Source organism: Meriones unguiculatus, chromosome 5 (assembly GCF_030254825.1).
Source record: "Meriones unguiculatus strain TT.TT164.6M chromosome 5, Bangor_MerUng_6.1, whole genome shotgun sequence".
Taxonomy (NCBI): domain Eukaryota; kingdom Metazoa; phylum Chordata; class Mammalia; order Rodentia; family Muridae; genus Meriones; species Meriones unguiculatus.
In genome coordinates this window covers 84,729,485-84,753,946 of record NC_083353.1, presented here as the reverse complement: position 1 = coordinate 84,753,946, position 24,462 = coordinate 84,729,485, and the positions used below count along the sequence as shown (strand labels likewise).

At 42.5% G+C, this 24,462-nt stretch overlaps 1 protein-coding gene across 6 annotated transcripts in view; it reads left to right on the top strand.

Moving 5' to 3' along the window:
- The window catches only part of Adamts9 (ADAM metallopeptidase with thrombospondin type 1 motif 9), a 178,326-nt gene that overhangs the window by 8,590 nt on the left and 145,274 nt on the right, over positions 1-24,462 (top strand). For 5 of the 6 annotated variants that reach the window (XM_060383774.1, XM_060383778.1, XM_060383773.1 and 2 more), the window contains exons 4-8: positions 19,006-19,295; positions 21,862-21,945; positions 22,047-22,162; positions 23,188-23,228; positions 23,346-23,451. In XM_060383774.1, coding sequence (XP_060239757.1) covers positions 19,006-19,295; positions 21,862-21,945; positions 22,047-22,162; positions 23,188-23,228; positions 23,346-23,451 — 637 coding nt within the window. The remainder of the gene's footprint in view (positions 1-19,005; positions 19,296-21,861; positions 21,946-22,046; positions 22,163-23,187; positions 23,229-23,345; positions 23,452-24,462) is intronic. The other variant, XM_060383776.1, reaches the window with a different exon arrangement.

Here is a 24,462-nt window from a genome sequence, read left to right as displayed (position 1 = left end):
TAGGACATACGTGGCTGGACAAAGCTGAGTCTCTGTGTGAGCTCAGTTCAGCTGCCTCTTGGACTGATTACTGGGTACTGCAGTCAGCATGTACCCTAACTACTTGATTGGGCTCCCAAGAGGGCAGGGGAATTAGCTGGGGAATAAGCACAGTTCAGGCCACCATATGGGGCTCTTCTGTGCATGGAGAATCATTGTGACACATACTTCATATTATCACATACTATCATACCAATGTGTTCATCACCATCATGGGAAGGCCGTATTCTCCTTATTTGCTCACTGAGGATAAAACAAACAAACATAACTTGGAGAAGTTGAACGCCTTTCCAAAGTCACACTGATGGTAGGAAGTGGGCTATAGCTCCACCCCAAGTCTAGTTTCATACTAGGGGCTAGACTTCACTGAAAACACAAATAGAAGCTGCTTTCTAGAAAATTCCTTTTCTCTCCCCACTTTGGTGAGACAGGTTGTTCCTCCATAGCCTAGCCTCACCTTGAGCTTCTGATTCTCGTTCCCCAGCCTCTCATGGCTGAGATTACAGGTGGGCACCATCATAGTCATCTTTTTCCAGAGCATCTTTCTTTTTGGTTTGCATCTAATGTCCAGTTTTCAAGCAAGTTTCCTATGGCTTGTGTTAAGCATGCATCTTACATGGTTCTGAGTCTTTACACCGATTACATGAGATCTTGTTTGTCTTTCCTTTTTTATTACTGTATGTTAATTATGAATAGCAGGAATTGTCATGACCTATAATACGTTCATTTCTTACTTGTAATATATTTATGCCCCTAACCTCTGTTGTCCCCTCCCTTTCCCGCTCATCCCTTTTTCTTTTCTCAAATAGTCCCTCTTCTACTTGCATGCCCCCAATTCTGCCTTGTAATGACCCAGTGAGTTTTATTAGGGTTGCTTACAGAGATTGAAGGAAAAGTGATTTACAGGAGAATGAACACCTTATTAGAGGGTCTGCCACTGAAGTAAATGTTTCTTTCTCAACCTCACCAGCCATTAACTGAGTATAAATCCCCATTTGTTGGGGGTGGAGCCTTGAGAGCTTCTCCTCTGGATTATATGTTTTAATTCTCCGAACAACTTCCATTTTGTTGGTGAGAAAACTGAAACACATGACCTCATAAAGCCGAGCCTCCCAAGGTCACAGCACTCTTAAGTATAGCATTTCCCCCAGCCTTAGATCTGGGCTAGGTAGAAGGCTTTGCTGGGCCTGCTCCTTTGTGGATTCAACTGTATTACAGTTCTTGGACAGATTACAGACTCGACTGCCTAGAGTCTGGTTTGATTATGAGGAGCTCCGTGCTCAAACTTCTCACCAAGACTCTAATGACACCCAACGGCTTTGTGACTCCAGCCTGGCCCTGTTGGAGTGTCCGCTTGTTACAGATTAACTTCTGGGATCTCAGTAATAATTTAGCCTCAGTCCACTGATTAGATTAGCAGCCCTGTGAGTTGGGCCCTAGAGCAATGAAAGATGGTGTTCAGGAGTCCCCCAGGGGACTTTTCTGTGAGCAAGCCTGAGGCAGCTGGCCAGTGTCTGGGTTAATGGTGGTCCATGCTGGGCTAATCAGTGTCTTGGGCCAAAGCCACCCTGACTCTCATTTAGTGTGCATTTCCTGCAGCCCCATTTCCTCTTCATCTCTCACCCTGTGAAATAAAAAACAAGCAACTCTTAATGCAGGGGCCCTCTTGGATCATTCTGCGGAACTTCAGATAAAGTCACAGGTGACAGCAGAATGGGGACTTTGGATGTAGAAATGAATGTTCTCTTATTTGTTCTCACGGTATTGCTATCTAGCCCAGGCTGGCCTCCAAAGTGCTAAGGTTAGCTGTGTGCTACCACATCTGGCTCCACCTTGATGTTTTTTTTAAAACAAAACTTTATTAGGAACACATTCAAATGTATATAAAAAAGAGGTGATAGCTAAATGAGCACACCATCGACATTTCATAGAGACCAAGACTTTGCCATTTACTTCCTGTCAATTTGCTTTTTTCTGGAATGTTTTAGAGTAAACCTAAAATGCATGACTTTCCATCTTTAAGTATCCAAATGTGGAAAGCTAAGGATATTTTTCTACATAGCTGAAACACATTTTCTGTGGTGAGCAAAATTAGCAAAATTATTCCTCCCCATTATCTGAACAGCGCCTACATTAAGCTGTTCTTACTTGTCTCCCAATTCCCTTCTGTTTGGCTAGCCTGGGATCTCAACAAAGTCTGCCCATTGTGTGGGGTTGTTGCATTTTCAATTGCATTTGTGTTGTCATTATTGCTGACGTTAAGATTGCCATTGTAGTTTTAGATTTGCTTCACCTGGACCTGTTCGTTTGTTTGTCTGTTTGTTTGTTTTTCTGTCCACTTCTAGTGTGTGTTTCATCCTGGTCAGTTCCCTACTATAATAATTTCAAGATGGAGCTAGCCCTCAACCCAGAGAGGGTATCACACAGAGCCTTTGATAGTTTTGGAGGAATTTAGTGAAGTACAAAAGGCAGTGTGCTTGGGCATTTTTGTTGTATGTATGTATATGTGTATGTACGTGTGTGTACTCACCTACGTGGGCTCATGTGTGGGCTCATGTGTGTGCGGGTATACACACTCATGTGTGTACATGGGCGCTCCTGTGTATAGGAGCCAAAGGTTTGTGTCAGCTGTCTTCCTTAGTTCCTCCTCACTCCATTTATGGAGGCGAGATTGCTCGCTAGACATGGAGCTCACTGACTCTGTTAATCTAATCTAGCTAACAAGCTGGCCCTGGGGATCCAAACACTTGGATTACAGAGAGGCTTTCATACCCAGTCACCATCTCCATGGGTATTAGGGATCTGTGTCCTCACATCTGCATGGTAAGACCTTTACCTATTGAGCCATCACTCTAGCCATGGGCTGGTTTTTGTTTATTGGTTGGTTTTTGGTGTGTCTTTTGCTTATCTTGTTGTTTCTTGAAGTTGTCCTACCAATAAAAACAATCTCAATTCACAGCACTTCTTCCCACTGTCTTCTATGACATTCAGGGTGGTCCCTCACCTGTGATTACCCAGAAGAGCTAGTTTGAAAATGGAAATGTAAAGTGACGAGATAGGCTTGGACCTGAGGCCATGTCTTTTCTCACCAAGTGAGAAAAACTCTCCTGTCCCCTTCTTTGAGCACTTTAAGTTTCTGAATCTGGAGGGAGCCAGGAGCTTGTGCACTTTCCTCACTGCAGCAGGTCTCAGGCACTTCCTGTCTCCTGCTCAAAAGGATCTTGGGAGTTCCCACTGCACTTCTTCAGTAATCGCTCTCTGCTGCTAAGGGGTTAGCTAATGCAGCTGCTTGCTAATGTCTTCATCCTCCCAGAAGCCACTGGAAGTGGGTGTGCATTCACACCTTCCTGTAGAAGGACCCTGAGAATTGGCAGAAGGCTGTCTGCTGACAGGCACAGGAGCTTTGGGGAGTTAATATGAGGATCCTTCCTTCAGCCCTTAACCAGGATGGGCTATTTCCAAAGCAAGACACTGTAGAGTCTCCTGGGTCTCTTTTTATGAGGGAAGAGGACCATTAGCTTAATGAAAGTCTATTTATCACGGCATGGGGATTTAAATCTCACAGCTCTGTATCCCCCAGGTTTTGGTTCTTTAGCATGATCAGACTGTTGCAGAATTAATATTGTAGTCATGCCTGAGTGAATCATTTGCGAGTAAAATTTTCTCATGTGTCTTTTTGTAATGTTTGGACCAGATGACTTCTTGAACCTTCTGCATAAATTCAAATCCTTAATGATAGAAAGTACTACAGAAATGGAGGTAGGGAGGGGCTGAGCTGGGTGTGGGCTGGGGCCAATGGATCTTACCAGAGAACAGACCCAAGTGAAGGCTATGTTGGGCGGGTCTTCCTTTTCATTGGTTACCTGTTCTCATGTGATATTAGAATAGATCATTTTTAAATGCAGTTGGTGTCTAGAAAGGGTTCAAGTTAATTTTGATATGGGCTTAGAATTTTTTTCTGCTCTGACTTTTAAAGATCTTTTTATTTTCCTATAGGGTTTCCCAGTGTTTATCTTTCCATTTTATTCTAAGGTACAGTTTGGGAAAATATTATGATATTATAATATTAGTCTGTCTTTTTCCAAAATGGTATATAAAAAGGATCATCAAGTCCATTGCATTTGAGATTCATCCACACTGCTGCCTTTATCAGACTTTCACTCATTCAGTCATCCTTTTTACTACGAAGTACTATTCCATTTTATAGATGCAATTAATGTTCATCCATTATACGATTGGTAAACACTTTTTTCTATAGTAAGTGAAGTCATTCTAAACACTTGAATACAGATCTTTGCATCAATATAGTTTTCATGTCAGTTGTATGAATGCTTTGAAGAGGCTGGCTTATATGATACATGTGTATATAATTTGTAAGAAGCTACCAATTTACTAATCTTTCTGCCATTTTGCAGTAGGACATGAGAGTCTGTTTTCTGGATCCTTAAAAGGATCGGCCATTTTGTGTATTTAAAAAAAAATCATATATATATTTTAAAAATCTAGTAGTATGGAGTGGAATCTTTGTGTAATTTTAATTTGCATTCCCTCACCACTACTGATAGTGAGCACCTGTGCTTGAGGTGATTCACCATTTGTGTATCTTTGGTAAAATAACTGTTAATACATTTTGTCAATTTTTTAAAAATGGGAATGCTTTTCTTCTCATTATCGAAGTGTGAGAGTTAGTTATATATTCTGCACATCGGTCTCTTATCAGACGCAGCCTTTGTGATTATTGTCTCCTGGGCTGAGGCTTGTCTCTTGAGAAATTCGCATCCTTTGCAGATACGTGCCTCATGGGAAGCATCTTCCTTTCGCTGCCGGGACTTAATGCACTGTAGAATTCACACTGTCGTGGACATCCACTAAGGCAAAAGTCAGGGGCTTGTCAACACATAGGTGGAGGGAAATGGAATAGAAGAGGTTTATTAAGACCTTCTAGTCAAAAGCACATTCTACAACAGGATAGGTATATTGATGTTTTTGTATCTGGTTGATATCCTGCTGTATGGTTTTCAGAGTTTAGCCACTGTACTGAGTGCTAGGACTGTAGGTGATGTTGGCTGCGGACCCAAGAAATGCAAGGATGCTGTTCTGTACCTACGAACAGGTGTGCACATAGGAAGATCAAAGGAGCCAGAGGAGACATAAGACAGATAGGGGTAGAGGACTTGGCAGTAGAAGTAAGCCCCACCCAACCACATGCTCTTTGGGCAGGAGGAAAAACAAACTCTGACTTCATGATTCTTGCAAGTTCCCACTCCATGCTCTGTAGGTGCTTTCTCTCACTGGAGCAAACTGTTCACCCTCACATACAATGCTCTTCTATTACAGCATGTCAGGTTAGAAACAAATGAAGTAATTTTCAAAACTGTCATGTGTTAGCAGTTCAAAAATAAACCAAAACAACAACAACAACAACAAAAACACCTTCCCATTGAGTGATGGAGACAAATTCACTCTATCTCCTTCAATATAATTTAATGCTAGCTAAAACCCATCTTTTTTTTATGTTGGTTTTCTCTTGTAATTATTCTGTCCTACCCTGCTGATGGCTGTTCTCATCCATATCTTCTCTTTGAGTCTAGTTTTTGTTACTATAATGAGATAGCTGCATGTTGATAACATTTACAGAAAACAGGTTATAATTTGGGAAGCCACTACTTAGGCCTGTGGTGAGGGCCCAACAGAAACTAGCATTATGACAGAAGAGAAAGTGGGAGGCAGAGATCAGATCACTAGACAAGAAGCTATAGGGCAATTCAGGGCTTAGGGTCACTCTTGTGAGAACTGGCTTAGGTCCTACAAAAATAATAATAATAATCCCTTTTGAATGACCAACACACCTAAGATTCCCCCACCTGAATACTTCTAAGTAACCAAGTCTCAAACTACATCCAACTCATAATACCATCTCTGAGACTGACAATAGCCAAGAAAGAGCCTTGGCTTTTACTCACTTTGAGTCTAAAGACTTCATTTGTTTATCCCTGTCCATATTTTTCTAATATAAATAACTTTTCTACTTCCTTTTTTGAGTGCTGAGAGGATCAAAGTCTGGTTCTCAGAGCTAGGATGAATGGCTGCTTTAGGTCCCCAACACAGGCATCAGTTCTCAGGCCTGTATCCTTTCTGGGGTATGACACAAGATGCCTGTAGGTGGTGCCCAGAAAGGGGATGTTTTAGAAGCATGAGCAAAATGAAGTTTGGATGTTGCGAGGCCAAAGAAGAATAGACTTATGAGACTGGTCAAGAAGCCACTTCAAACCTACAGAGGAAAACTTTTCATCCTGCAGTTCACTGAAGGGCTTGGACTGTCCCAGCAAGAGCTGAATAGATATAAAATATAACTTCAGAACAGCAAAATAGGGGCTGAGTGTTGGAGAGATGGCTTGGTCAATGGGTGCTTGCCACGCGAGAGTGCGTATGTGAGCTCGCATCCCCCAGTGCTCCCACTGAAAAGCCAGACTCAGCAGCCTGTCTGTGACCCCAGAATGTGGGCATGGGGACACATTGCTGAGCTCCAGGTTCAGTGAGATAACAAGATTGAAGAAGACTTCTTCAAGATGGTTTTCAAGAAGAGAGATGCTGCTCTCTGCCCTTAACCCATATGCAAGCATATGTACATGTGCAGTTGTGCACATATGAATGCACACAAACAAATGAAACAACACACACACACAGACACACACACACACTAGCACACGCACACACACAAGTAAAAGAGAAATAGTAAAACAGAACTTTTAGAACCAGGCCAGATACTTGGGGGAGGTGGCCTATGGCTATAGAGGTCTGATTGTCGTTAAAATACAGGAAGCCACTTCCAAAACTCCCTTGTGCACTGGTACAGGCAGCCTGAGGTGGGAAGGAGTTTCTGTTGCAAGCCCTGTTCTACAGAGGCATCCCTGGGAGGCTCCCGTATCAATCGAATTCAGAAGGAATGCTCTCTGGGACTTGGTCCGAGCTTTCAAAGAGCTCCAGTCCTACGTGCTCTTTAATCTTTGCTCTGGGAAGGAAACCTGGTTCCCCCACAGGCATTGCAAGGCCACCCACGAGCTGCACTGAAGTGTGAGGCAGCAGGCAAGCACAGGAGCCACCTGGTTCCCGCAGCCTCGCAGCAGCCCTCTGCTATGGAAAGGCGGATATAGCGATTGCCTCTAGAGCTCTCATCACGTCCAGATCCTGTTTTGAGGCCCAGTGCATCTTAAGTCACTTAAGTCTGACAACCACCCCAGAACGGAGCAGCCGCTAAGGGTTTCCATTCTGTAGGTAAGGAGAAAGTGGGGTGGGTCCAAGGTCACAGAGCAGATGCAGAGAAGCTGGTGTTGGAACACGGTCCCCTTGAATGCTGACCCCACATCTGAACTTCTGAATCCCAAGAGCTTCTGCATTTACTTTGCAAACTGCCTAGAAGTCTGACCTTGGTGGTTTCCAACCAGTCTTAGACGTAGCTGGAGCTGCGTGTTGAAATGGTAATACTCTGGATATGCTATGCTAAGTAGACTATAGTATCAAGATGAGTTTCCTTTTAAATATTTATTTCTGTGTGTACGTGAGTACGTGGTAGGGTACATGAGCACCACCAGATAGCAAACAAGTGTTTAAAAACCTGAGCCTGTAGAGAGCGGAGGACACTGCTCATTTAAACCACCACAGCCCTCTGGTGGTCCCTTTCCACTTTCATATCATATACCCACACTGTCCCCACCCTCTCTCTTTCTCTCCTCTTTTCTCCCTCTCTCCCTCTCACTCTTACTCTCTTGCTTTCCCTTTTTGTGTGTGTATGTGTGTGTGTATTCTAGATGTTAACCCCTGTCTGGAGGATGACTAGTGAAATTTTCCTCCCACTCTGTTAACCGTCAGCTTCACCCTGCTATGTGCTCTTCTTTGCTGTGCAGAAACTTTTGAATTTTATGTGATTCTATTTGTTAGTTCTTGGCGTTACTTTCTGGACTATTGGAACCCTTTTCAGAAAGTTCTTGTCTATGCCTGTACTGTCAAGTGTTGTCTATGTTTTTCAGATAGATGTTCTGGAAACATCTTTTCAAGTTATTTCAAGCATCCTTCCAATTTCTGTCTACACACTGGTGTTAACAGTCCCTATCACAAGTGGTCTCTGTGAGGAATAATGGCGTTCATCTCTGCAAAGCTCCTAATGCAGAGAGAAAACCCACACAGAGCAGCCAGTAGCATCTCAGCCCGGAGCTGCCATTGCTGATTCTCTGAGCTGTCTCCCAGGACAAGGTCTCCTCTCCTTGGGAAGAGAGTGCTGGCGTGCAGTCCTGTTGTATTTTGCAGGGGCGTTTAGTCCCCATCCCTTCTCTTAAACTGGCAAAGATCCTATAACCTCTCTCTCTCTCTCTTTCTCATTCACTCTCTCTCTCATACACACAAAGTGCTTAAACAGACGTAAACAGGTGTCCTTCGTGAAAGTCGTCTTAGTGCTTTCGAAATGCTTACGTGTGGAGGAATTGCAAATGTGAATATTGTATGCCATGTTTAACACAGTTAAACATGTTTAACATAATTAAAATTCTTTTGGAAGTGTCTTATGAGACTGATGTAAGTAAACCACTCTCTCAAAAACATCATTCATAAAAGGTTCAGACAGCTGAAAATAGATTTTCTCACCCAAAGCCTCTGGTGCCCTTGCCTTTTGCACCCACGAGTGCCCAGCCACAGGCATATGTCACCTTGAGAGTGGGTAGCACGGTGCTTTTGTTCTTGTTCTTGGTTTCTCTGTTTGTTTGTTTGTTTGGTTTGGTTTGGTTTGGTTTGGCTTTTCAAAACTCAGCTTATAGTTTGTTACAAGACCTGGTCTTGGATACATAATCCTGAGACTCTCTCAGGATCCATTATTATTTTTGAAGTTAGTGCACTGAGGCCCCTAAAAGAATATTAAACCATGTTGGTCTTCACTCACACCAATGAGAGCTTTGTGCATGTGTAACAACCCCTGCCCCTCACTTAACTTTTTCTCCACCTGCATTCTAGAAGCATGTGGAACTATGGAAACATCCGTGGACATTGCGTTGCTGTTTGTTTGTTTGTTATTCCTCTGATGCCAATAGAACTTTCTCCCCTGCCCTCCTTCATCTCCAACTGAAGGCTTCATGGTGGAGATCCAAGCTCTGACTAGAACTAAGATGGCTACGGCTGGTCCGTTCTGTGCTGGGTCCTCAGCTCCCAGATTAGTTAGGAAGTGAGAGTGTTGGCTGAGACGAAAGACCCGACAAAAGCAAATCACAGAGAGAAGCCTTCGTTTTGGTCAGAGCTGAAGGGATGTTGTCTATCATGGTCACGTTGTATACACAGTCAGGAAGCAGACGAGATTGATTCAAGCAACCACATGTCTTCTTCCTTTTAGTTCAGCCTGTGAACCCAGTCCATGAGTCCCTGGGGTGGTGCTGCTCGCATACAGGGCAGGCCTTCTCTTGAAACAGCCTCTTAGTTGCCCATGGTATCGCCTTGTCGATTCCAAATCCAGTCCCGTTGGCAGTAAAGATTAACCGCACAGCCAGTTAGAGGTCACTGGCTGAGCCTGGGTCTTCTCACTGATAGTCCTTATGTGTTTGTCTAGTTCCCAGGCCTGTTCATGCCTTCTGTATCTTCTCTTATCTGCCTTCTCTTCCTTCCTTTATATAGTTACTATTATTTTCTCTATTTTACTGATGAGGAAACTGAGGTTTCCAGGCAAGAAATTGTCCAAGGGAGAGCAGTATTGAGTTAGGGCAGGAATGGCAACCAAGAACTGACCCCAGTATCTACATGGGTCACACTAATGATAGCTGCCAGCCTTCCTTCCCTTGGGCAAGCCTCAGTGGTTCAGAAAGGGACTGGGGCTTTGTTCTTGAATCCTCCCTTTGGTCGTTGCCATGTGATTCCTCGGCCCACCAAGACCATGAAGTCACAAGGTCACTCTGTGCCTTAAGAGCACTTGGTTAAACTTTGATAAGCTTGTGAGAACACACAGCAGTAACTAACCTCCAGTTGTTAACATTAACATTTGGATTGTCTCCACTCAGCCCAGGTGGCAGAAGAAACACTTTGGTGAGTAGACACTAAGTAACAAGGGTGTGAGTATGGGTGGGGGTATTTCTCTAAAATAACCCTGATCCTTTAGTTGCACTTCCTGGCATTAGGAAATAAAACTTACTTAAAATGTTTTCACCAATGTATGAGCAAATATCACCAGATTTTAGTTGCAAAATGTTTTTTTTCTTCTTCATAGTAATGCAATTCTAAATGTTTACAATATTATTGTTTTAAGGGTTGGACTCGGTTTTAAAGTTGCTCTGTGGCTACTTTTGTCCTTTCAACCTTACTTAGGCACAAAATAGGGGCTCAAGAAGATGTTTTAAACTTCCAATTTTTAAGAAATGTTTCTTATAAGCACTTTGTTATTTAATCCTCAAACACCCTTGAAAGGGAAGCAGGAATTTTGTTCTGCTCATTTGGGAGATGGAAGCCCACCCTCAGCTCCTCTGCTTGCATCCCTCTTCTTCTCCTTCTACAGTAAGGTACAGTTGGTGTCAGGAACAAACTGTGGCAGCGTGTTCTGCGCGTCCATCCTGCCCATGAGGACAAACATCTCTGAGATCATTATCCCAAGCCAGAACATTATTTTTAAGTGCACTTAGTCACTCCACCTTAAATGGCTCCTTTTAAAATCTAGCTCATGTCATAATTTTATGACTGGTTTAAAAATAGCAAACGAGTGACGGGATTTGTTTACTCCTTCCTGCTCACCAGGCAGGAGTTAGCATGTTGAGTTCATAAACGCCCATTATCCCCCAAAGGAGCTGTAAACAGACACTGTTTTCCCTTGGTTTATAAGTGGGAGAACGGAGTGATAGACAGGGATGTGCCCAAGGTCAAGTGAAGTCTGGTCTCACTGTGTGAGTTCTTAAAGCCCCGGTGGTTGGGTGGTAGAGAAGCTTTAGTTACTTTCCTTTTGATGGCGTCGAAGCCAAAGTGATTGCAAAAGTCAGCATTAACTTAGGATTAATAATTGCCCTTGGGAACTGTAGTACCTGTGTCATAGTCACAGGAAAGACAACTGCTGGCAGAAAACCTCTTTCTCTCTCTCTCCCTCCCTTCCTCCCTCCCTCTCTCCTTTCCTGCCTCCCTCTGTGTGTGTGTCTCTCTGTCTCTGTGTCTCTCTCTTACACACACACATTTCATTTCACTTTCTTTTGTAAAACATGGTCTCATGTAGCCCAAACCAGTTTTAATCTCCAGATCCTCCTGCCTCTACTTCCGAAGTACTGGCATTACAGGTATGCACCGCCATGCCTGGCAAAGAATCTGTTTACTTGCACATATGAGATTCTTATTGCTGAATGTTACATTTTCTCAGACTTGGAAAGTAATAATAAATACAAAGCTATGTGTCGGGGGATTGCACCAATACATGGCCATTTGTACCATACTTTCAACAAGAATAAACTTTAAGGAATACTCCATTCTTATAAAGTATTGCCCAACTGTAAATTCCTGAAACACAGCACTTGGTTCAATTGTGCTGAAAGACCACTGAAGAGCAGAGTAGGTAAAGTTCAGTTTTTATCCTTAGAGTGTTTTCCTCAGCCAGGAATGACTTCTGTTGTTACAATTCTGTTTTCAGACTAGAGAACAGGTAGGCACATTAGGCTTAGTATCTATTTTTTGTGCCATTCAAATGTTGATTTATTATTGTTCTGTCTGTATAATACTGACTATCCTGGAGCTCACTATATAGTCCAAGCTGGCCTTGAACTCACAGATTCTCCTGCCTCTGCCTCCTGAGTACCGGGTTTAAAGGCATTCACCACCATGCCTGGTTCTAATGCTACATTATAAGTAGCTTGCTGAAATGATCAATGTGCTAAAAGGTAGTTAGACTGATTAAGTCAATAGATAAGATTCTAAATCATGAGGAGAAAAAAAAAATGAAGTGGGTAATAGGCTGAGGTGTACCACACATGAGAATACAGTCATTTGGTAATGAAGTGATTTGGTTTCTTCACTTTGGTTTAACGTTTTTATTTATTTGTATGTAGGAGAAATGGACTAGTGAGTTCTGGTGTACACGTGGGAGGAGTGGACCAGTATGTGTTTGTGTGTGTGTGTGGAAGGGGCTGGTGTGTGCCTGTGTAGTCAGGGTACAAGTTTCCAAAGTCAGTTCTCTCCTCCAGCGTGTGGGTCCTGGGGATCAGGTTTTCCCATTCCTAAGTCCCATCTGATAACTCTAAATGTTTTTCTCCTTAATGGTTAAAATAGTGTGTCACGGTCCGGTTGTGGGTTTGTGGGCTCAGGTCTCAGTCCCAGTGTGGCAGAGTAGCGTGAATGCTCTAACAGGTGAGATCTAGTGGACAGTTTGCTAGGCCCAGGGATGCCACCAGAGAAGAAACCTAGGCGGGGCTCTTGGGTCCCTTGTTAATTCCCCCAAGAAGTTATAGTTTTAAATGTGAGCTTGATCCTGCATCCTGACATCCGTCTTGCCATGTGAGGTCTCTCCCATCTGCTTCCTCTGTGATGTTATCCTGGGGGCTGTACCGGAAGACAAACACACGGGCTGCCCGCCTTAGCTTTCCAGCCTCCAAAACTGTGACCTGAATGAACACTCTTCTTTACATATTGCTCAACTTCGGGTACTTAATACAACATATTTACAGTAGATGTTAAGCATTGTTTAATTTTCACAGGTTTAGTGAGTTTCCTTTTTAAATAAAGCCAACTTATTTCATTTTTTGAGAATGTAATATATACTGTAATTTATATTAATCTGCTTCTTCTCCTTCCAATTCATTCCCACTCCTCAAATTCATGACCCTTTATTCTTTAGTTATAATTGCTGCATACACACACACACACACACACACACACACACAAATACATATGCTAAATCTATATGTTTCTAAACAAAAGCTGCTGAGATCATTGGGTGTTACGCACATTTGTTTAGAGCCAACCTCTTAGGACTGGCTAGCCTATGAAGACTGATTCTCTGCCTCTCAGCAACTATCAATTGCCTGTAGTTCAGTGATTCTCAACTTGTGGTTTATGACCCATTTGAGGTCAAATAGTTGCCTAAGATCATGGGAGAACACAGAAGTTTACATTATGATTCGTGACAGTAGCAAAATTACAGTTATGAAGTAGCAATGAAACAATTGTATGGTTGAGGATCACTGCAACATGAGGAATTGTATAAAAAGGTCATAGTATTAGGAAGGTGGAGAACCATTGCTGTAGTTTTTCTACAGGTGAAGGCTGTGAAATTCCCTTCCCCCACCCGCCACGTCAGCATGTCAGTTGGTGTTGATATTTTTTTTTTAGGTCTTATTTAGGCAACCATATTATTGAGATTTTTGTGGGTGCTCCTTCTTTGTCATATATAGCAAACACGGTGTCAGAGCAAACATCTTTCCAACCCCCTCTCCCTCCATGTTCTCTGAGCCTTAGGATTAGGGGTCGTGTGTAGGGCTGGGCTCCAACATAAGTTGCTCTCTGCCTTTTGCCTATTTGGGGCTTTCTGTAATGATCTCTATTGCTGCAGAAAGAAGCTTCTTTAGTCATGTCTTAGAACTATACCAATCTGTGGGTTTAAGGATAAGTGTTTAACATGCAGTTAGAAATTACTGTGGTTTAGAAACATGACAGTAGTAGGTTCTCTTCTAGGTTTCATGGTCTCGCCAGTTTTGGGTAGTGGGCTACATTTAGTACGAGGCTTGAATTCCTTTTTATTGAGAGAGGGCCTTAAGTCCAACAACAAACAAAGCAGTTGGTTTCTCCCAGGGTGTAAATGCCACTATTCCACCTTTTAACATAGCTTGTCTTTGTTTGTAGGCATGAAAGCAGGATAGGACTATTGGTGTTTTTCTCCCTTGGCAGCTTGCATGGCTCCTCCTGGTACCATGAGAGCTAGTCCTCATGCAGGAGTCTTCCAGGTCACTTCCAGCTTCATCCCTCCAAATCTGTGTTGTAACTGTGTGAAGTCTTTGGCAATTTCTGGGAATCAACAAAAGGGTGGTCTCATAAACTCCCTGGCCAACAATTGGAAAAAAGATTTCCCATGTCTGGCACTGGAGTTGCTTGTTATTCAATGTTTCTTAGGGGAACACTGTTATCCCAAGAGGTGTGACTTCATTTAAAGTACATACATATATGTCTAAGCATGAGAGCATGCACTTTGCAGGTAACTTTTACTCCCTGCTTTATTTTTCCCATCTCCCTCTTCATGGCATCTATAGCAGCTATTCACTTCACTTCTTCTCTTCCTGCTTCTCCACTCACTGATGTCCCTTTCTATTTTTATTTTTTATTTATGTGGTTTCTGCAGTTACTGCAAGCACATATTTACGTCTAAAAAAATGGAGCTAAGATCCACGTGTGAGAAAAAGCACCTGTGGTATTTGTCTTTCTGGGTCTGGAATGCCTCATTCAGTTTTCATTATTGTTGTTTATTTTGTTTGTTTGTATGTGTTTTTGTTTTTCAAGACAGAGTTTCTCTGCGTACTTATGGCTATTCTGGAACTAGCTCTGTAGACCAGCCTTGAACTCAGTCAGAGATCTGCTTGCCTCTGCCTCCTGAGTACTGAGATTAAAGATGTGTGCCACCGTGCCCAGCTTTTATTCAGTGTAATATTTTCTAATTCTACTTACCTGCAAAATTTGTGATTTCATTTTTCTTTGCAGCTGAATATGTTACACGTTTTGATTACCTATTCATCAGGTGAAGGACATTAGGCTGTTTCGATTTCCCATCTACTGAGAGTAAAGTAGCGGTGAACTTGGCTGAGGAATTATCTGTGAAATGCAAAGTGTTTTGGGTATATGCCAACCAGTGGTATGTAGCTGGGCCATTTGGCAGATCTATTCTTAGCTTTTTGAGACTTGTCCACACCAATGTCCGTAGTGACTGGACAGTTTGCAAGCAATGAATTTCTCCTGTCCCCACATCCTTGCCAGCATTTGTTGTTTTTTTGTTGACCTTAACCATTCTAACTGGTGTAAGACAAAGTCTCCAAGTAGTTTTCATTGGAGTCTTCTAATTGTTAGAGATGTTAAATACTTTTTTGAGATATTTCTCAGCCATTGTCATTTCTTCTTTTGAAAACAATCTGCTCAGATTCCTAGCTCACTTTTTAAATTGGGTCGTTTGTTTTCTTGACTCTTTTTTGTTTGTTTGTTTGAATTCCTTATATAGACAGGATATTAGCTGTCTATAAGATGCATAGGGGGCACAGCTACTCTCCCACTCTCGGGCTTCTTCTCCACTCAACCTTTTCTCTTTCTGTACAGAACCTTCTTAGCATTATAAGGGCCTGTCTGTAGATCACTGGCCTTGATTTCTGGGCAAACATTATCCTATTCAGAATGTCCTTCCTAAAATTTTAGCAAAGTGACAGGATACAAAATCAACTTAGAAAATCAGCAGCTTTCTATATACCAAACACACTGAAAAAGAGATCATGAAAACAATCCAACTTGCAACAGCTTCAGAAATTGAGAAATAAGCCTAACCAAGGAGGCAAAAGACCTCTATAATGAAAACTCTAAGTCTGTGCAGAAAGAGACTGAGGAAGATACTAGGAGATGGAAAGGCCTCCGGTGCCCCAGGATTGGCAGAATTAATATTGTGAGAATGACAGTTCTACTAAAAGCCATTTACAAATATTAAAACCACTCTTTATCAAAATCCCTACAATATTCCTCACAGAAGTAGAAAGAAAATCTAAATTTAAGTGGAACCACAAAACCCTGATAGCCAAAGCAATCTTGAGCAAAAAAGAACAGTCAATGCTGGGGAGATTATAACTGCAAATTTCAAGATACTTTACAGAACTATAGTAATAAAAAGAGAGCACTGGCCAAATCTGACACGGACATCAGTGAGGCCGAATAGAAGACCTGCATATAAGTACATGAAGCTACAGGCATCTGATATTTGACAAAGATGCCAAAAATACCCCCTGGGGAAAAGACAGCATCTTCAGCAAATGCTTCTGGAAAAACTGAATGTCCACATGTAGAAGAATGAAATTAGACCTGTATCTATCAGTGTGCACAAAAATAACTCTAAAGTAATCAGAGACCCCAGTGTGAAACCTGAAACACTGAAACTGATAGAAAAAAAAAAAACAAAACACAGGCGGTGCCCTATGACATACTGTCTTTTGAAAACAATGTTATTGAGTCACAATTCTCCAACCATACTAGTCACTCATTTGGGGCATAATTACAGAGAGGTGAAAATACTATAGTCTATTTTTAGCACACTTTGAGATTAAAACACTGTCCTTTTTAGCTGTCACTTTCTTTCCTCTTCTTGTCCTCACTACATCTCCAGCCTGAAGCAATTGCTCCTTTGCCTTCTAGCTCTACATGTGTCCTTGTCCTGAGCATTTCATATGACCAGAATCATACAACATGTGGTCTTTTGTGACATCTGTCATTCTAAATGATATAGCAAAGTTCAGAAGAGTGTCTTGTAATGTCTCAAAGGTCAAAGGTCATTAGGAAAGTTCACATTAGGAGCCTGGCCTGTTCGAGAAGCACAAGGATCTGAGTTCAATCCCTAGAACCCACGTAACAAACAAACAGAAGCCCGAGTGTAGTGATGTAGATTTGTGACCTCAGCAATGGAGAGACGGAGATAGGCAGATCTCTGGGGCTCACTGGCCAGCCAGTCTTGCCGTTTGGGTGAGCACAGAGACTGTGTTTCAAAAACTGGGGTGGACAGATAGATCGTGGTGAACTATATATGAGCTTTTCTGCTGTTCTCTGTATGTGTGTGCATATGTCTTTCCCCCACACCTCCCAAATTAGATGAAATATTCTTTTAATGTGTAAAGTAATTTTATGTGGGTTTTTTTTTGTAATTTTATGTTTTAACATGTCTCACTTATCTAATGTAAAAAAAAAAAAAAACTGTCTTGAAAAATGTCCACTGCTCTCTTGTTCCTGGTTCAGATTCCCTTTGGTAATGATTAACCAAAATCTTGCCAAATGGCAAGAGCACAGTTTAGGGTGCTGGTCAGATAGGTGCCTCGGTCCTTCTATACGTGTTCACAGCTAGGTAACGCTGGCCAGCTGCTCAGCTTCCTAATATTAATTCCTTATCTATGAAAGAGACGTCAGTTTGAAAGTAGTGTAGGAGATTATACATACACCTAAGATATATACAGAAAGGCACAATGCCTGGCCCATATTAGATGCCTAATTAATATCTGTTCTGTAGTCATCGAGTGTTAGGAAACTTGAATGACAGACCAGCCCAGATGCCACTGATATATTGAGAATATACTTGCATAAGAGTGGGAGGAAGCTGCATGTTCTCATGTCCCAAGCTTTGGGTTAGTCGCGTTACCTACACCTGCACCGAACGAGAGCTGCTTGGCTGTTTGAAATATTTTCGCTATTTTAATAATAAAAACGCTTAGTTTGGTCCAATGCACATCCTGGGCTTGCTTAATTCTTGAAGCGAGTGGTTATAATTGTCAAGCATGGGGGCCCTTCAAGTATGAAACCACTGAGAGTCATTCCTTCTGGTTTGTATTTGTTTGCCATTGATGAGAGGAGTCATTTCTCAAGTCTTAGGCGCTGAAGCATACTTAGTTGTATAATTCTGCTTCATCATTATAACATGAATACACATTCATGAGCTGATAAGCAAGTTAACGGAATAGTTCAGGGTTTATTCAAAATGTGTTTTGGTGGTCCCTTTTATGTGTATTCTGTTTGTTCTGTGATTTGTGATATGAACACTGTGAGAACAGTTTAAGCTTGGCTTTCTTGGGTACACACACATGTACATACCTAGGCCTGGGTAGGGTGGAAGGGTCCCTTTCCCCACAAGCTTCCAGGTTCTTCCAGGTCTGCTGCCCCATGGACCACAGTTTTAAGAAGGACTGTGTCCCAGGAGGCCTGGAGATGCCTCAAGCTACCCGGACATAACCCGCAGGCCCAGCTCTTGGCCCCCACACACCCTGAATCTGCTTCCTTCACTGATCACTGAAATAAAGTAATTGCAAGTTCAGAGACATCAAATGCCGGTGATTCTGTTCTTCTCTTTCACTTGTGACGGTGACCTGATAAAGAAATAGAGTGTTTTCTAATGTCTTTTATATCATCTCTTAGCCTGCAACCTCTTAGACCTCGCTCTGCCATCTGTCACGGGATTTCACAAACCATTTAAAAGGCAATATAACTTTCTTCCTTTAAGCTTCGTTACAAAATTGGCCTTTTCTATATCCGTGATAAGGATCAATGGCAAGAACTGTTTAAATCCTAACAAGGCTTCTGTTACCCAATGGAAGGAACCATATGCTGCCATTTTTCTTGACTAGTAGGTAGGCATCTGTTGAAGCTTTCCAGAGAAACTAGTCCCAGATGATACAGTCATTTCCGTGAGAGTGTGGCTTGGGTTCTCTTACAGTTCATAGTCTGTGGTTTATTTTGTAGGACATATGACTACAGAGGCATTTTATTATTAATTTACTTATTTGTGTGTGTGTGTGAGTGTGCTGTATGCATGTGTTCCTGTATGGGCACATGTGCATATGGCTGCCTGTCTATGTGCATCCAGCTGTACATGCACATGTGTGTTTATGCACCTGTGGAAGCTAGAGGTCAATGTTAGGTATCTTCCATATAGTTCTGTATCTTATTTTTTGAGATAGCGTCTCTCATTAAACCTGAAGCTTACCAATTCAGCTATACTGGCTTTCTAGTGAATTCCAGGGATCCACCTGATCCTGCCTTCCCAGCCACGGTATTTCAGCTCTCAGAACCAACCTGGCTTTCTGTGTGCATGCTAGGAATCCCGACTTCAGAGTCAGGTCCTGGTGTTTGAACAGCAAAGACTTTACTGACTGAACCATCTCCCTAGAACCTAAAGACATCACTTCTAAACACGTACAATTTTCAGTATAAGTGTAGACTGCCGTGTAACGAATGTCCTCTGATTTGTTACAGAACTCAAAAATAGTCATAGTAAAGACAAGCACAAAAGCAGAATGCGAAAACGGAGGAAGAGGAATAGCCTGGCCGACGATGTGGCTCTGTTAAAGAGAGGCTTGGCAACAAAGGTGTTCTCCGGTTATAGCAACAAGACAAATGGCACAAGGGACAGGAGGAACCACAAAAGGACCAAACGCTTTCTGTCCTATCCACGGTTTGTAGAAGTGATGGTGGTAGCTGACCACAGAATGGTTTTATACCATGGACCAAACCTTCAACATTACATTTTAACGTTAATGTCAATTGTAAGTATACCAACCAGAAGGTGATTCATGAGCTGAATCTGTGTGCTGCTGGAAGATGGGTTTTCTTTGCCATTCTGCTTGTAGCATCCGTTGGGGCTGGCATTTCAGGCACTCAGGCCAATGACCAAAGCGAGTATGTGGTTATTCACTGGTTGCCTTTATTATAATAAAGGTGGCAGATATCAGTAGGAATGTTGATTTGTCCACTGAATATTGTACTTTTCACTTGAAAAAGCATATTTTGGTTTAGGTTTAATTACCACCCTCAATTCACAGATAAGAACACTGACTCTCCGAGGAGTTACGTCACTTGTCCATGGTCAGGCACAGCTAGCAAGTGCCTTAGATGCTATGTATGAGCTTCAGCTTGTTTTATGTGGAACCTCATGCTCTCTGTTGAACTAAGAAGCTTTTCACAGCCTGGTAGCACTGTGCGATATGGGTTTAGAGCCTCAGCCAACCATGATACTTTTTCAAAATGCATCTGCTCAGTCTAGCATCTTACTCGGTGTTGTAATCAGGTAGGCCGGGGTCAAGCCTAGAAATCTCTACATTTTCCTGCTCCTGTATCACACTGGAATAATTCTACATGCTTAGAAAATCAAATAAAAGCTAATACCAAGCCTTCTCCTCTGTACCTGTTCCCTGCACCTCCCAGAAACAAACATTGCTAACCTTCCCACTGCTTGTAAGTAGCACGATCCAGTAAAAATGGAGTCTAATTCACATTTTGGATTTTAAACATTCTAGTGGTACATTTTAAAGAAAGTAACAAAACAGATAAAAGTAATTTTCATCTATTTTGTACCCATAGCACCATTTCAATAATTATGACGAAAGCTTCTACACTAAGCTTTCAAAATCCAGTTTCTGTTGGTTCAACTAACCATGTATCCAAAATATTTGGGAGGCTAGAGTGATAGTTCAGCTGGCAAAGTGCTTCCCTCACAAACATAAGGAGCTGAGTTCAATCCCTAGCATGCCTGTAAAAAGCAGATGTGGTGGTATGCACTTGTAATCCCAGCACTAGAGAGACAGAGAAAGGTGGCCCTCCGGAGCTCGCTAGCCAGCCAGCCTAACCTACTTGATAGGCTCCCAGCCAGTGAGAGATTCTGTCTCAAAAACCAAGGTGGACAGCTCCCGAGAAAAAAACACCCCATGTGTACATACACAGTTGTGTCCTCAAATCCACCCACACACTGCACACACACATACAGCCACATTTGCATGCAAGCATGTGCATACACACTTCAGGAAAAAAACAAAAAACAAAAAACAAAACCTTGCACCTATTTTAAACACACATTGACTTTCTCCTCATCATTCCGTAGTAATATGACCTAACAATTGTTTACATTGTATTAGCTATTGTAATTAACGTAGAGATGACTAAAGGGCCACGAAAGATTGTCCCTAGGCTCTGTGTGGGTGATACAGGATTTTACAGAGGCAGCTTGAGCGTCCACAACAATCCTGGAGCCAAGCTCTCAGAGGCACAGAGAAATTACTTCGTAACTTTCCTTCAAGAAGAAAGGGAACATCCTTATATATTCCCTTAATATAATGTTACATGGTGGTGGATTAACCCTTCTTTTCCTGAACAACAGCCTACTTTGAATAAATTTCCCAGATGCATGTGAAAAGCCACCACACTTTGGAATATTGTTTAGGGCTGTCCCCTTCTCTCCCCACGGCCTGTTCTGTTCCTTGCTTCTTCCCTCGCTGCTGTGGACCATCTCCACATCTTCCTCAGCCCAGCTGCCCCTCCTCCTGCCCTTCCTCACTCCTCTCCTTGCATGTCCCATAAGCTCCAGCCCTCTCACGCCCAGGAAATAGAAGGAAGACCTAAGCAGACCTCGAAAGCCCCAGCTCCGTGTCCACCCCATCGCTTCAGGTCTGTCAGGGAACTCTGACTACAGATGTGGCTTTTGGGTCGGATGATCTAGACTGTAATTTCTGGCTCTGCTGCTTGCCACTGTATTGCCTTAAACATGTAACTTTATCTGAGTCTCCATGACCTCTCTGTTTCATGGAGATGCTTGTAGCTTGCTGTGGGAACTAAGTGCAAATCCAGTTTTCTGTCAGAATCTAGTCTATGGTCAGAGCCAACTAATATAGCTGACATAATAAATTATAATAATAATTAAAAACAGTGTAAAAACAGGTTATGCTGCTGTTAAACATATAAATGGACAATGAACATGAGGATCATGTATCAGCATTCATATGGGAGCCCAGGACTTCAAATGCCAGAGAAGTGCTTGATGGAAAATTAATATGCAATGCTCTGTAACAAATAACTGTTAGGTCGAATGATGGTTCGTCTCCAAGGAAAAATAACTCAGAATTTAAGTTTGCTAGAGTTCACTTTTTATCTAAAACTGTCATCTATGAATTTTACAAAGAGAGTGTAAGTCAGTGTTTGTACACTGAACATTCAGAACCGTAAAACACATGTGTTGCATGAAACGTAAAAAGTGCTAGAACCCAACCTAAGAAGTGAATTGTGTGTTGCTTACACAGAGTCCAGCCACCATTAACTCTGAAAACTTTATCTCGGTTGCAGGTAGCTTCTATCTATAAAGACTCAAGTATTGGAAATTTAATTAATATTGTTATTGTGAACTTAGTTGTGATTCATAATGAACAGGTAATAAAGTTTATTTTTCTCTTTTCTTCTATCTGTATCCGAAATGGCATATCTAATTGGTGTTGTTGCATAGACCAAGAGCAATTCTTCTCTGTGTTTAGGAAGGACCTTCCATAAATTTCAATGCCCAGACAACACTAAAAAACTTTTGCCAGTGGCAGCATTCCAAGAACCACCTAGGTGACATACAGCACGACACCGCCGTCCTGGTCACAAGGTAAATGGGGCTGCTGATTCCTCGGGTCCTTCGGTGTCAGCTCAAGTTGATGAGAAGGGTCCTGCATTGCTGGTAACCGGTCCCGCCAGCGAGGTCCTCAGCCCAGTCACCGTGGGCTATTTATAGCAGCTAATTCTCAGTTGCGCGGGCTGCCCTGAGCACATTTTGGCAGCACCCCTGGCCTCCGTTCTCCGCACATCAGTAGCACTCTCTCCTCTCAGTTATGACAGCTGGCAGAGTCACCAAACACTACTGCATGTGCCCCGAGGGCGAGGGGGCTCACCATTCTGGCTGAGAATCTCTATCCTATACATGCCACATGAGGACTCAGTTTGGAAGGCAGGCCTGAAAGCAAATTCCCTTCTACGGTCGCTAATCACATCCAGCTTGCAGCTGCCATGTAGGACCTGGGTCTGCTGTTGCCAACTTATATGATTTTTTTTTTTTTTTGGCAAGAAACCAGAAAGAAGGAATTTTTCAAAATACAAAATCTCCCAGTTTTCACATGGAAAGCTACTCTCAAAGAGCGTTTTTAAAATGGGCACGGCAACAGAGAGGTGCTGGCTTAATGGTTTCTCTTGCCTTGGCTTCTCTTACCACCTCTGACACAGTTGTAAACACTCCTATTGCCCCACAAGCCGTTACTGGAGATTGAAACCAGGGCTTTGCCCTGCCCTCATGCATGGTCTTTACAACTAAGGCACAGCTCCCAGCCCTTAGATGAACTTAAGTGAAAAGCAGTGAGCGCTTTACAGTCTCATCTTCTAGGGTATTGAGGAAAAGTGTTTCTGGGTTGGGGTGGAGGCCATCTAACTGTTCTGTGGCTGCCTTGGAGACAGCAATAGACTTCTCCATGTAACCTTTAACCCTTAAATTCATGCTTCACAAAGTTGGGGAAGGGGGTTGCGAAACCCTGACCTCATTAGTTTGCCTTTTGCTAATCCCCTCCCTAAAATGAGCTAGAGGTCTCTGGGTGTTTCCGTGTGTCCTGGTGTTGTCACAGCCTAAGTCTGCTTTGCTCTTAGGGAGGATATCTGCAGAGCTCAGGACAAATGCGACACCTTAGGTGAGTCCTCCCACATGTCCCCATGGTTTAAAAATGGGTTCCTTGAGGTTTCTCTCCCAAGTCATAATTGCTTCTTAAAGTAAATCCACGTTGGTGTCTTTCCCTTCTTCCTCACAGGCCTTGCTGAGTTGGGTACCATTTGTGACCCCTACAGAAGCTGTTCCATTAGTGAAGACAGTGGGTTGAGCACAGCTTTCACAATAGCCCATGAGCTGGGCCATGTGTAAGTCACTCTATTTACAGTCTCCTAAACTTTGGCTCCTTCTTCACCAGTGACTATTTTCTTAACTTTAGCAGAGCCAAGACTTCAGAATAGGCTTGTCAGGACTGAAAGCACTGAGCCTTTGTGAGACATCCAGTAAAGGCCATTCATCCTCTTCAGGCTTAGTTCGGTGTGTCTTTGGTTGAACTATTTATGTTTGATATGCAAAGTCTTAAATTTTTCATCCTCATACTGCGGACTCAAAGAAAGATACATTTTCAATTCCTTCTAACACAGCAAAGGATGAATTAGCTTGGAGAACTTTCTTGAATCAACATATATGTCCCGAAGTTTGCCTCAACATTGCTCTGGTCCACAGATTTTAACAAATCCAGTCATCCCCAGTGCTTGTTACATACTTGTATATATAAGTATATAACTCAGATACTTAGTACCTGTGGCAGTGATATCCCTCCTTCAGAGAAGAAAGTGAACAACAATGCAGAAAAAGATCCATTTCCAGAGTATGATCAGAAAGTGGCCATTCTGAGATAAGGTCCCCTGTTTGTTTTTCAGAGAGAGGGGTATGAATTTACTAGAAATTCTTCTGATTTCTGGACCCATTAGCATACTTCTGAAATGACTAAAAGTAAAATGTATCAGTTGTGTGTTAAAAATGGTTTTCTCAAGAGCAACAGGGTAGTGGAGCTGTATGGCCTCTTGTGTCAGATTTGGCCTTCTGTATAGAGCTGGCATTACCAGCAAAGAAAGCTTTTCAGTTCAAATGCTCTTCAAAGACCTCTTGTATGTGCTGTGCTAGGGAGAGAGTGAGACGTATGCACACGTGTACGCACATACATGCACGAACTCAGAAGTTTATTTCAACAAGTGCCTTTCAAGCTGGTGTCAGAACGCATGTTTGCTGTTTTCTCCAAGGAAGCATTAGCAGAGGTTTAATGTTTAGGATGCAGATAAGTCTTTCAGTGTTAGCAGGCCAGACTGGCTTAGGCAGCATCTCCTTGACCCTTCTGA